This window comes from Leishmania mexicana, chromosome 32 (assembly GCF_000234665.1).
Source record: "Leishmania mexicana MHOM/GT/2001/U1103 complete genome, chromosome 32".
NCBI classification, from domain to species: domain Eukaryota; phylum Euglenozoa; class Kinetoplastea; order Trypanosomatida; family Trypanosomatidae; genus Leishmania; species Leishmania mexicana.
In genome coordinates this window covers 1,020,416-1,033,947 of record NC_018336.1, presented here as the reverse complement: position 1 = coordinate 1,033,947, position 13,532 = coordinate 1,020,416, and the positions used below count along the sequence as shown (strand labels likewise).

Below are 13,532 nucleotides of genomic sequence, written 5' to 3'. Positions count from 1 at the left end.
CACAGCCACCGTGTACCTGCATGCCGAGAGACGACAAGACAGCCGCCCAGTGCGCTGTGCGCTGTCCACGTGATAGGCGCCTGTGTCGCCGTCCATCGCCCTTGTCCTGTGTGTAGGGAACAGGGGCGGTTGTCCGCGGTGAGCGCGACGAAATTGAAAGCGAGCACGAGGAGTAGCAGATCGCAGCAGAGACGCGCAAGGGGATGTGAGGAACCCCAGCAAAGAGGAACACAAAACAAGGAGAGTTGAGGAGAGAAAGACTGTGCCTCTCTATCTCTCCATAAACGCTATCCTTCCCCGAGGGGAGGGGTCGGGGAAAGGTCGGTTCAGGCACTAGGCGAGGGGGGCTGACGCGCGTGCGCGCAAGCGCAAGTGCGTCTCGGCCGCCGCAAGCCACCAAAACAAGCATTCATTCGTGTCAAGCACGAGGCGTGGATGTCCCTTGATGCCCATGAGCGGTACTGCATTCATGTCAGCCCCGGCACAGGGGGGCGCCGTTGAGGTGACCCAGCCGGCAGAGGTCGCTAGCTTCCTTCCGTCGCTGTGGTCGCGGAGTTCGGATGCCGAGAATGACGACAGCGTTGAGCTCGGGGCGGCATGATCAAAATGCGTGCAGCCCCACTGCGCGGCTTCAGCAGCGGTGAGGTAATGGGTGCTCGATGGCAGCGATCCAACCACACCCAGCTGCGCCCGTGCCGCGTCCAGCGTCAGTGGCACCTCGCTGCCTGGGAGTAACACAAACGCCTGCCGCGGCGGCGGTGCTGGCGCTGAGCGGTGTTCCAGGCTAACCGCAGCTCCATCCTCATCGATATCGGGATCTCTTCCATCTGCACCGCACGCAGGACAGCCCGCGTCACCGGAGGCATCACCAGTGCCGATGAAGGATGCTGCGTCGCCCGAGAAGGGGGAGAAAGATGACCGCGAAGACGTGGCTGCAGCCCAGGTAGCCTGGCGTAGATCGCTGGCATACGACTCCAGAGCATGCCTCGTCTGTACATCAACGTCGGCGAAGGCAAGAGACCCTACACACACCACGTAGTCGTTCATACTGAGGACATAGTCATTCTTATACTCGAGGCCAAGGTTTACCATAGCTACTGTCGCCTCCGTGCCCAAACCGATTCCCTTGTGGGTCACCTCGCCACTGCCCAAGTCATTAGGGCACTGCCGTTCCTCACGCACAGGCGAGCATGAGTTGCGGTCCGGCAGCGACGCGCGTGCCGCTGCAGACATGAGAAGAGGCGTAGTTCCGCCGGCGTCAACAGCGGCAAAGGGGTGTGACAGCCCAACACCAGCGGCACCTAGTGGGTCGCAGCGCCCATCGCGCGCGGGCACGTTCGTCCATCCACCGCCCAAGCAACTCGTGGAAGGAAGCGGTGCGCGCCTGTGCACAAGAGCAGGACGGAGCCGCAACACGCAAACGACACCGGTGGTGTCGGAGAGCCACAAGAGGTCATATGGAATCACAATTGGCGACACGGAAGATGCGACGGCCCGTGCTGCAGCGGCGACGCTACCGTTGGAAAAGGCGTCGATGCAGCGTACAATGCGACCACACACAACAACGCGGTGGCACGCGGCTGCATCCAGCTGAATGGTACTCTCGCCCAGGCGGGCAGCGCGGACGGCCTCGGGCAAACCGTGTCTGTGACCACGCACTTCGTGACCTTCTCCACACGGTGCAGACGCAATAGAGGTTGACGCTGACGGGAGCACACAAGTCTGCGGTTCCTGTGTTGCATGGGGACTGCAGTGCCTGCCAACCGCCGCTGCGCAGACGCCAACGTGATCCATACCGAGAATAGCGCGGCAGAGTTGGCGAGCCGTGACAGGGCGAGGGGCACGGCTGCGCCAGCTGCTGCTGTGGCTGCGTGGTCGAAGCGCTGGCGGGGACATTCTCCTGTCATCAAGGCTTGTCTGGCCTTCGCGGTCTAGGTGGCCTGTGGGCGGAGGAGGAGGAGGACGCAACGCGTGCTGACGCTGACCCGAAGCACTGCCAGCAGCTGGAGGGGCACCGGAAAAAAGGAAGCTGGCGGAACATCTCATGCGGAAGGAGGGTGCGAGCAAAACGGCGGAGAGAGGGGCGGGAAGAAGTCAGACTCACCCTCGTACGGGGCCGCCACGTATGCGCTGTGCGGCGTGCAAGATATGTCCCTATGCCATGAGAGATCAGGTCGGGGGGCCGAAGGAGGGGGAAGTAGAGGCGCTAATGACGTTCGAGCTGAAACGCGTGCATGAGGCCGGCACGAGATTGAGGCCGGCCGTTCAGCTACACATGCAACGGCACGCCGATGGCACGCGTCAAAGGCTCACCGGATGTGCCTTCGAGCACCAGAAAGCCATGCTGTGAAGTAAAGAGATGATGCGGCCTACTGTGGACGGCGAAGGAGAACCGAGAGGGAGGCTACAGCCAGTGGGTCTTGGCAGGAGTGTGCGCTAGCTGTTGTCGAGCACTGCAACCACGCAAGGGAACATGTAGACACAGAGACGCGGAAGCACAGAGCACCGCTACAGAAAGCAACTAGCGTAACACGCTAGATCCTTCAAGCAACACCGCCACCCTCGCACGAGTTGTCGTGTGTTCGCAAGAAAGGAAATCGTGAGTAGGCACCAACACGTAGCGCAGCTCGACGCGCCCTTAACGCCAGCACGCGAATGCGCACAGGGTGGTGAAACGGGGGAGGTCCGGAAAAGAAAGCACAGCTTCTGGAACACGACAATGGGCAGGCGGGCTTCGAGAGAGCCCACGGTATAATCGGCGAGTCTTTGGCATCTTATGTGTTCGCTTAGAAGTTGCGGTGGTGTGGATGATCGTCCGTGGCCCCATCGACGGTGTACCCTGGCGTCTCCAGGTACTTGGGCACGTGCGAGAGCGGCGTGTCCATGCCAAGCGCCGACTTGGGGTTCGCCTGATACCACTCCTCCTTAAACGGCTCCTGAATGGCAACGTAGCGGAAGCATTCACGACCGCCGTAGCTCCATATGAAGAGACGGTAGGTGCCTACCAGTCCCACCACGGTGGCGATGGGCCACACCATGCAGATCGCATAGATCTCGCACCGCCGCATCCAGCCTGGGAGCCCCATGACTTACCTGCGCGGGTCCACAAAAGAAGAAAGGTGGGAAGGGGGAGGGCGTCAACAGACACTCCGTCGGGGGAGGGAGAATGCCTAAGAGAATGATAGCGAGAGAGAAGAGGTAAAATGAGTCTTCTCGCAAGGGCGGGGAAGCAGTCGTTGCCCTGACGCACTGAGTAAGAGGGAGGCACGAAACCAGAAAGGCGGAGCTCGGAACCGGAAGAGGGCGACGTCGTTTTGTTGGGAGGGGGGGCGGCGGGAGGCGCGTGCTCTGCTTGTGTGTGTGTGTGTGTGTGTGTGTGTGTGTGTTTAGCAGCCTTAAGGGGCCATTTAGAAGAAAAAAAAAGACACGAGGATCAGCTATGCGGTAGAGAGCTCTCCCTCCCTGTCGACCATGGAAAGACCTGCTCTGCAGACACGGGTGTGTGTATCGAAACGCTTTTCAAACCATGTGCGTATGTGTGTATGTGTGTGTGTGTGTGTGTGGCGGTGGGGCCGTCGCTCTGCGCACGTCCGATGAGCGAGACAGACACTCACAGACGCGCGAATAAGGAAGGGAAGGACGCTGTGACGCAGCAGCCTCTTCGCTTTGTGCCGTCCACACATGCGCCGATCGACAAGGGAAAGAAAAGGCGAACAGAGAAAAGAGCACAGGACGGGGAGGGGAGTGATATGGTCCAGCTTGGGTGAATGGACAGCGCCGATCCCGCAGTGGGGCAACACGGACGAGGAGCGCTGCAGCACCCTTCTTATGCATCGAGCGGAGTGATAGGGAGCAAGGCAGAGCCCTCACTGCCACTGCGACGGCAGCAGAGATTCGGGAGAGAAGGGGAGGGAGGGCCTGAGTGAGGAGTGTGTAAGAGATGCCATCAGGGAGTGCGGCCGATACCCATACAATCAAAAAAAGGTAGTGAAAACAACAACGAAAAAGGAGTGAGGATGGATACAGCACGGAGGATTGTGTTTTTGTGTGTGTGTTGCGTTTTTCCGGCCGATGGGTTACAGGCGCAAAAGGGAGAGGGAGGGGGAGGGGTCCGTGGCTCCTCAGACACCGCTCCATCACCACCGCCACAGCCCCTTCCCCCACTTCCTTAGTGATGTGGCGTGACGGCGAAATCCTATCTACAACAGCTCCGCTGCAAACGTCTGCACAATCAAGGCGACACCAAACCCCGTAGCCTCATCGCGGGTCGCGGGCGCGGCCAGGTCAACATGCACCCATTCGCCCTCGTAGTCCTTGGACAGGTTGTTGCCAATAAAGTACCCGGCACAGCTCACCTGTGCATTGGCGCGGTTCTTCACACTATTCTTGCAATCGGCCACAGCGCTGACAAACTCGGCGCTGTGAAACTCAGGGCAGTACACCACTGGAAAACACAAGTCGCCGCACGCCTTGCCGGCGGCCACGAAGCGCTTCTCGCTGGCCTCTGAGTTCGTGTAGATGGCAGCGTGGTGCTGACCGGTCGCAATGCCTTGCGCGCCTGTCAGCGTCGCCATGTCTACAATGATGCTCGGCGTGTAGCTCAGCTCCTTGCAGGCATGGTAGACACCGTCCGAGAGCACAAGGCGGCCCTCGGCGTCTGTGTTGTTGATCTCTACAGTGACGCCGGACTTCATGCGCAGGATGTCATCATTCCGCTGTGAGCGGGGGCCCACGGCGTTGTCAGCGAGACACAAGATGCTTGACACCTCAATAGGCGCACGCATCATCGCCAGGCACAACAAGCCGCAGAACACGGCCGCTGCACCTCCCATGTCGTGCTTCATCGAGCACATGCCCTCGCGGGACTTGATCGAAAGGCCGCCCGTGTCGTACACGATGCCTTTGCCCACAAGTGCAATCCGATCCTTGGGTGACATACCAGCCTTCGGCCTGTACGACAGCGTCACAAGGTGCGGCGGGTACTCAGCGGCCTTCCCTGTACCGTAAACACCGCCGTACCCACGCTCGCGAAGCTCCTCTCCAGCGATCACGTTCACGGACACGTCGATGCCGGCTGCCTTCAGCTTTGCTGCCCACCGCTCAGCGATCTCCGTGAACGTCAACGTGTCCAGCAGGTTCGTTGGCGCGTCCACCAGCCGCTGGCACAGCTGCACGCAGTGCGCAATCACAGCGAGCTGCGCCGGCTTGCCGGACGGCATCACCACGCGCACCGGGCGGCCAACGTTCAGGTAGCTCTGCTCCGCGTGCCCGCGCTTCGCAGTGAACGACTGCTTGCACGACCGCGCAATCGCGACGGCCACGCTCACCTCGTAGCCGCTGCCCACGTAGTAGATGTCCAGCCCAGCCTCGGCGTCCGCGGCGGGGCACTCCGCCATCGCCTGCTTCACGATCTCGCTCACCTGGTCGGGCCGCGACGCACAGTTGTGGCGCGACGCAACGGACGGCACCTTCCCGATCAGCAGCCGTAACGTCGCCGTCACCTTCACCACGTGTGCACGCGACTCCGGCGCTGTCGCGGCAGCAGCGCACGCCGCCTCATCGTAGTGCGGGCACACCGCCATCGCGGTCATCTCCTTCAGTTGCGCATCCGTGCCCAGCACAAGCACCGTCTGCACCTGTCCCGTCTTTGAAGTCAGCGCGCGACCCGTCTCCGCCACGTGGAGCGTCACGTTGCTCGCATACTCCACGCAGCTGGCCACGAAGGCGGACACGTTCGCCTCTTCGTACGTCGAATTGGAGCGGATGCGCTTGTAGGTGCTCATCTTTCAATGCACCTTCCTCGTACGGCTGCGACAGCTGCTATGACGAGCAGAGCCTGCAGAAGAGCCAGCCTATGAAAAGACCCAAACAGAGAGGGTTGTGCGAGCCGGCTATGGCACTTGCTGAACACGCGGAAACGGAAGCAAAACACCGGGCACGATAGGGACCAACAAAGGGTTCGATATGTAGATAGATGTGCTGCGACGCGGAAGATGCGAGGGACACAACGGATCTGTGCTTGCATGCAACTTGGCAGATCATGTGGCACCATGGCGCGCATGGCAGCATGCACCATCGTGCGTATATGCACGTCAGTGGCGCAGGGCAACGTAAGAGAGTACAAGAGAGGAGGAGTTGATTGTCGACGGTGAAGGGTAGACAGAAGACGACGGGGTAGAGTGGGCACGCGTTGAACTCAAAGGCAAGCAATGCGCACTGTCACACGGATAGATCCGCATGACAAGCCCTCATAACACGCGCAGGCAACAGAGTGACAGGTGTACGCGCAAAGCGAGCCTCTTCATATGTCGAAGTCCTGGTCGCATCGGTGAGGTTCTCGTAACTGCACGGAAGGAGGAGGAAGAGGAGGGAGAGGGGGGAGAGGGGGGTGCTAGCAGCGGTCGCAAGCAGGAAGGCGCGTTGGCAAACATTCGAGGCGACAGAAACACTCACGTATGCTGCACTCATATCCATAATAAACACGAACATCCACGTGCGTTCTGCGACAGGCATGGCTACACAAAGACACGACCGCGTACTTCCGGGAGTAGGGCGAGGGGGTGTGGGTGGCCGGTAGTGAAGAAGCATGACGCAATGCCCCACATCATATCACAGCGTGCCATGTCACACAAGTACGCTTCCGCGCCGCCTCCGTACTGCAGCGCGTACAGTCTGCTTTGATTATTACTATTGTCATTGTCGTCCCCTTGCTCGGTGAGGGAGGGCCCCGCACACGATACACAACAAGAACAACGACAGACAAGCTCACATGCCTCTTGGTTGGGCAGCGAGAACGGGAGAAGAACAACCAAAAAAAAGAAAGCAGGCAAAGGCAAGGAATTCACACGTGAGTGGAGCCACGCAATGTGGGGAGAGACCACGCAAGGAAGCACACACACACGCGAAAAAAAATGATAATATAATAATGATAAAAAGATACCACCACGCTGAGCCGGTCCGCGTTCGCGGCCATCGCCTACCCCCACCCCTCCCCTTCTCTCCCCACCCCACATACACACACACGCTTCTCTCCCTTCTCACACCGTGTCAATGTGAGTCAGCACGTCCAGCAAGCGATCCAGCGCGAAACAGCTGTTAAAAGCGACCGGTGCCGGCCCATGGTAGCATGTACCAAGCTCCTGCAGTGCACCCATCAGCCGTGCCTCCAGCTCAGTGGACATGTCGAAGTGCTGCTCCGTCCTCCAGCGCCGAATGCACTCGGCAACGTCAAGCGGACACGTGGCGCTGAAGTTGCGCAGTAGTGGCACGTAGGCGCTCTCGTCCTCACCATCTTCCGAACGTGACGTGTGAGAGCGGCGGGAGGTGCGGGCAGTCTGCAGCGCCCAGCCGCTCTTGGCAAGCACGCGCTCAAGGCTGTTCAGGTTGTCGTTGATGCTGGCAAATCGCACGTGACGGTGCAAGGCTGCCGCCTCTTGGTCGGACTGAAGAGCGGGGTGCTTCATCTCCATCTCAAGCAGTATCACAGGGTCAACACAGCACTGCATAGACTCGCTGCATCTGCTTCCGGGGAACTCCTCTACCACGTGCCGGACCACTTCGAGAACGGCTTCGTAAAAATCCTGAACGCCAGGGCTAGCACCGCCACCGCTCGTGCCCAATGACGAGCACGCCTGGTGACAGTGGAAAGACAGGAACACACTGTGGTGTACCAGCCGCACAAGCACGCGGCAGTTGTCGCCTTCGCAGTCATCGTCGTGCTCCGAGTCCTTGTACACCAGCCATGCCGCATCAAACCATAGTCCATCTCGCCGTCGCGGTGAGACCTCCGCGGCGGTCTCCGTCCAGTACGTCGAGAATCGAGGCAGCACAAACGACCTACCAGCGCATTCCGAAAAGTAGGAGTCGAACGGGCCGTGCGTCGCCGGTGTTTTCCCGCCAACAACACCTCGCACACGCGCCGCATCCGTTGCCCACCACTGCGTTGGTGAACTCCAGCTCTGCGACTGCACAGGGCCGAGGTAGATCTTGTCCGATACCGTGGCTAGGCGGCACATGAGCTTCGGGAAGAAGTTGCGTGGAACCATGTCGAGCTTGAACAGGTAGAATGGACCGGAAAGGAAGCACGGGAAAAGCAACGTGACGCCAGCAGATGCGGGGGTGCGACAACTCAGCGGGTACACAACAAAGCCCTCCTCCGCCGGGTTGATGTCATCCGGGCTGCGGTCGTCGTCATCGTGGGCACAGCCTCCTTGCTGCTGTGATGCGGCTGAGACGGGAAGGCTGGGTGGGCACCCCACTAAATCCTGCGGAGACGTCGTAGAAGCTCGTACCGCCTCCTCGGCGGATGGGCTGAGGAGCAGCTTGTGCCCCAGAATGATAGCGTCGCACAGTACAAGGAGTTCGAGTACACCAGCCAGCGGAACGCTATAGCGCACGTTGCTCGTAGCCTGGTCGAAGTCAGCGACGGCGAGGTTGTCTGTTCTCCTCACGGCACTAGTGCCTGCCTCAAGGCCGCCGCTGCCGGCGGCGGCAGCTCCTTTACTGTCACATGGTTTGAAGTGGGGCTCCAGCATCGTCACGAGAACGGGCATCGGCAAGACACCATAACGAAGAAGATGTACCGTGTCTATACTCGCGACTTTCATCACATCGACGATTCGCGTCACATCGGGGGTGAACAAGATACGCAGTGCCGGGTCTTTTCGATTCCGAAGCGCCGCGCCTCGCTTGCCGGCCGCGGCAACTATCGTAGCGGAATCCGCGGTCCTGACCCCACCCAACTCCGCTTCGCCGACTAGCGCGCAGCACGCCAGCGTTGTCAGCACACGGCAGAGCCACGCCACATCAAGAACCACATGTCGACATAGCGGTGTGCTTCGGAAGCGATGCGCCAGCACGCCCCAGTCTGCGAGCAGCTGCACATGCTGGCGCAGCGTGTCTTTGGCGAGGGAGGCGCTCGCGGCTTCAGCTGTGTCGTACTGCGTACTGACTGCCGTTGCCAGCGCCTTGAAATCACGCAGCGGCAGGCACCACTTGCCAAGCTCCCGCAGCAGACCCACCTGGCAGCTGAGCTCCATGCACCGTGCAGGCACGAGTCCGTTGGCGAAATCCACATCACCCCGGCACCGGTCACGCGCTAGGTCTCCGAGCCACTGCAGCCACTCGGGAAACCCCTCCACCGCCCGATACCCGATTGAGTACACTTGGCGGTGCACGTTGTCAACTGCGAACCGGCCCACCACGGTAGGGCGCAGCTGTGCATACGGCTGCAGCATCTGAACGAGACTGACCACCTGCATCTCCACCTCTTCCATCTGAGCTTGCAGCATCTCCTGTCGCACGGCCGGAAGGCGGCGAGAGAAGAGGCTGCCGCTGCTGTCTTTGCCATGGGCAGCGGTGCTGTAGTGTGCGTGTGTGGCAACCAACACCAGTGACACTGTGTGACTGTCTGTGCGGCACAAAATGTCCTCGATAATGCCGCGCAAGGCAACGAGCGACGGTCCGCCGTCTAGCGGGAAGCATAACAAGTATGTCACCCGGCGCGATGGGAGTTGGTCTAGTAGTGGGCTAAAGCACGGCGTCCCGCTAAGCTCGTACACGTGAAGGCGCATCGGTGTCGCGCCGGCGACCGTCAGGATGGTGGTGTTAATGCCAATTGTGGGATGCGTCTCTGCCGAGGCGAGTGTGTTGCCGTGGGCATCGGCCCCCGTGTAGGTGCGCCCGGCCGTCATGAGTGTTGATAAAGCAGACTGCAGCCATGTCGTGTCCCCTGTCTGCAAGTTCCGCACAAGGCTGCTCTTGCCGCTGCCGGATGCCCCCACGAGGACGAGATTGTAGCGACCCACAAAGCGTGGCGGAGGCTCACTGTGGTATGACTTCGACGCCACCTTGAGGCGCATCCACTGCAACTCTGACGGGAACAACGCAGAGTGGGAGTTCAGGTGCGCCGTCTGCGGGGCACGCTTGCTCGGCATTCGCGTCTTCACACCCGCAACAGCTGCCGGCGTCGGCCGGCGCTGAAGGGGGATAGAGAGGCTAGGCGCCTTAATGCCCTCGCTCACCGAGGGGTTCGCAGTTGAGTGGACTTCCGAGTCCGACAGTAGGACAGAGGATGCCGAATTCTCAGCGTTGGCGCTCGTCGTGTCGAAGGGTACACCGGACGCCGAGTCATGCCGTTGGGGCATCTGCTGTGGCGGAAGCATTGACTGCCGGTTCACTGGGAGCGCTTTGCCCAAGTCCAGGGTGGGAATGAAGGGTCTAAATGGCGACTGCGGCGTCGCCATGGTGGGGCCGATACCGGCCTCACGACTGTTTCGCCGCCCGCCAATGTCCTCTTCATTGTACTCGGCGGCGGCGGAGGTCGAGTTTTCGTTGTCGAACACCGAATGTAAGGATTCCCGATCGAAAGACGACGTCGTATTCATGCCACCACCCTCACGGCCGTCGCCGTCCCCAGACGCACCGGGTGTCTCGCGCGCCTCCTCATGTGCGCCCTCCGCGTCCAAGTGCGCATCAGATGAGCCGATAAAACGCCGCAGCGGCATCAACGCCTCCTCCTCCTTGGAGCCTGCAGAGGCAGGCGCAGCCGCAGCCAGGCCCATGCCGCGATCGCTCTCAGCCCAATCAACACTCTGGCCGTCCTCGCCAACGCATGTTGTCGTCTCAATGCGAACTGTTCGCCGCTCACGCGCAGTCACTGGGGGCTCTGCAGGGTCCATGTACTTGAGCTGGATGTGGTGGGCACCTATGTCCAGCACGTCTCCGCTCTGTAGCAGGAGCGTGTCACCGTCCTTGACGACAAACGGGCTACGGTTCATGGGGCGGATTACGTACGTCTCGTACCCCGCGTACGCTCTTAGTGTCGTTGTCGAGCTAGGCGTCGCGGCACTGTCCGTCGCCTTGAAGCGCTCAAGGGTGCAGTGCGGCCCACCAACGCCCTCGCTAAACTCCCTTGGCAGCCGAACATATCGCACCTCGGCACCTTCATCGGGCGCCGCCTCATTCGCATCGGCGTCAGAGCCGGCATGATACGATGGCAGCACGAGGGATGAGTCAAAAGACGTCGACGGGCTGTCGATCTCATCTCCCTTATTATCCTTCGTGGCAGATGTCGCCGCTCCAGTGTCATTCGCGGCGTCACCGTTGGGCGGAAACACCCCTACAAGCGTCTCGCCGGGCCCAAGATGCGCGACAACCCAGTCACCCGCCCCGTCCATGTTTAGCAGATACGGCTCATCGCGACAAAGCCGCATCGTCGCCGTCACTGCACCGGGGGTACTATTCTCGGGGTCCTTGGTTGCCACCGCCGCCACCATAGCCCGCATCACCGCCTGCTCCTCCTCATGCCGCCTCACAAGCTGGATAGTGTGCGCGTTGCGCTCTTCTACGGACGCAGAAAGCTGCCGAATCATTTCCTCTGCACGATGCAGCTCCGACTTCAGCGTTGCCACAAACTCGGCGCGGGAAGTCACAGGACTGTCCGCCACTGGTGACGCTGGCTCTGATACCTCCACGCCCCTGCTCGCATGGTCGTTCAAGCCGGCGGGCGGGGCCGCCAGCTCCGCTTCACCATCGAGCACGATTGCCACCTCCCTACCGGCTCCCGATGAGTGCGCCATGCTCGTCTCACGGCTGTCACTCTTGTCCTGGTCGATCCAGTTGTCCTCGGCAGCGTTGCCGTCACCGCCTCTGACAAAAAAAGACTGATGAGAGGAGTCGCTGTCCGCGAGCACCACAGGTCTTGCTGCTGGCGTCGCCATTGGAGTGGAGGAGCGCCTCGTCTCGGCACTAAGCAGCGAGCGGATTTGCTCGCGGAGCCGTACCACCTCCTCCTCCAGCTCTCGTATTCGCTTGTCGCCGGCCGTTTCATTCACGAACGCCTTCATCACGATGGACTTGGCCCTATCTGCGTACCGGAGTGTGCTCAGCGACTCGTCGTAGCTGTCTGCGCTGGGGCTAACGGTGGCAATCATGAAGGTTTTGCTGTTGCCACCCAGGGACTCCTTCAAGAGGAAGGTGAGTGTCGAGTCTCGGTAGGGGATGTGCCGCTTCGATGCAGCAGCGGACTTCATTGGCGACTGTCCGGCAGAACTCCTGGTGGTGGCGGTGGACTGGGCGGCCAAGGCATTGATGACAATGCCGAGTGTTGTAAGAGACTTGTTGATCTGCGCGCCTTCCTTGAGGGTGTCGCCATCAGCCCCGGTTGCCTTGACACGCTCGCTGCCGGCAAGATCCACCAAGTTGATCTTGGCACCCAGCTGCTTCGTCATTGTCGCCACAGTGGTGACTGGTGCCCCTGTGATCGCGCTGCCGGAGCCGCCTTCACCGCCCTCGCCGGGCGGGACGGCGTGTGTACGGTTCTGCAGCAGCTGCAGCGTAAAGATGGCATGCGAACGGCTCGACGTTTCATTCATGCGAGTCGATGCCACGTGCCGGCGCTGATTCCCTCGCACCATGAGTCGTAGCACCTGCTCCTCACTCGTCACGGAGATTTCGGTGAGTCCTTCGACATAGACGCCAAGGGTTGGGTGCTCGCGCACTCGCAGAGCAGCATCCGCCGAGTCAGCCGCGTGAAGCAAGCCCTGGCGACGCAGAGACCCCGATGTGGCCCGCGGCGGGGGGGACCCGTACTCCACGTTGCCGCCTGTCACAATACTGGCATCGTGTACCTCGTTCAAGAGAGAGCGCACACGTTCCCGGTAGATTTCCAGGTAGCTGACGTAGACGCTAAAGTCAACGTTCTCCTCGTTCGCCAAGGCGGCTTGCTTTACCTTGTCCATCTCGAGAAACATTTCACGGCAGAGGCGCGGTATAATACCCGGTGCATTGTCGATGGAGCAGCCGCCATCTGCGCCCATCATACTGTAGCTCTTCCCACTGCCCGTCTGGCCATAGGCGAAAATGCATGTGTGGTAGCCGCGAAAGCTGGACTGTAGCACCGGTCTCCCGATCTGCTCGTACACCTGCTCCTGTGTGGAATCCACTGGGTAGACATAGTCAAAGGTGAAGCGGTGGTGGCGAGTGCCGCGCAGATGTGGGTCGACGGCGAGCAGCGCATTCACATCCTGCTCCGACCCCCCTGGCGGTAGGATGTAGAGAGTGTTGTACGCTGCGAGTGGAGTGATACAGCTCCCGGCGTTCAGCTTCATCTCGCGTGCATTCAGCGGCCGCACGCGGACACTTACAGTGATGCGTCCTTCCTCGTAGTTGTTGTTTGGCTGGACACTAGGATCTCTCGAGTTTGCCGGTGACTGGGCCAGGCTCGAGTCTGCCTCATGAGAAGCACCCCTCGAGCTCTCGCTCATCTCTTGAACTGCGGTCTCTCCAGCGCTGTCCGTCTCCGCTTGTGCTCCGTCCAGAGAGGAGAGACACACCTAACGAATAGCCCAGGAAGAAGATGCGCACGTGACTTCAGTGCGGGAACGTGTGAAGGAACACGTCTGACACCGTGTCACTCCGTGACAGAGGTTGAGACGGCGGTCAGACGGGGGTTTATGAAGGACGGTGTAAGCTATGTGTGTGTGTGTGTGTGTGTGTCTGTGGTGGCCGAGCGGGGGTGCGAGGAGGAGCTA

The 13,532-nt window shown here is 60.6% G+C and overlaps 4 protein-coding genes across 4 annotated transcripts; all 4 read right to left on the bottom strand.

Annotated features, from left to right (window-relative positions):
• Positions 1–333: 333 nt before the first annotated feature.
• On the bottom strand, positions 334–2,046 carry LMXM_32_2585 (conserved hypothetical protein; the record flags this gene model as incomplete). Its single annotated transcript, XM_003878466.1, has 1 exon — positions 334–2,046. The coding sequence occupies one exon, from the start codon at positions 2,044–2,046 to the stop codon at positions 334–336; it is 1,713 nt and encodes a 570-aa protein (XP_003878515.1).
• A 740-nt stretch (positions 2,047–2,786) lies between these two features.
• On the bottom strand, positions 2,787–3,086 carry LMXM_32_2580 (conserved hypothetical protein; the record flags this gene model as incomplete). Its single annotated transcript, XM_003878465.1, has 1 exon — positions 2,787–3,086. The coding sequence occupies one exon, from the start codon at positions 3,084–3,086 to the stop codon at positions 2,787–2,789; it is 300 nt and encodes a 99-aa protein (XP_003878514.1).
• A 1,113-nt stretch (positions 3,087–4,199) lies between these two features.
• On the bottom strand, positions 4,200–5,783 carry LMXM_32_2570 (metallo-peptidase, Clan MF, Family M17; the record flags this gene model as incomplete). The annotated part of the gene is made up of 1 exon (XM_003878464.1): positions 4,200–5,783. The coding sequence occupies one exon, from the start codon at positions 5,781–5,783 to the stop codon at positions 4,200–4,202; it is 1,584 nt and encodes a 527-aa protein (XP_003878513.1).
• Positions 5,784–7,037: 1,254 nt separating this feature from the next.
• Positions 7,038–13,265, bottom strand: LMXM_32_2560 (putative Unc104-like kinesin; the record flags this gene model as incomplete). The annotated part of the gene is made up of 1 exon (XM_003878463.1): positions 7,038–13,265. The coding sequence occupies one exon, from the start codon at positions 13,263–13,265 to the stop codon at positions 7,038–7,040; it is 6,228 nt and encodes a 2,075-aa protein (XP_003878512.1).
• Positions 13,266–13,532: the final 267 nt, after the last annotated feature.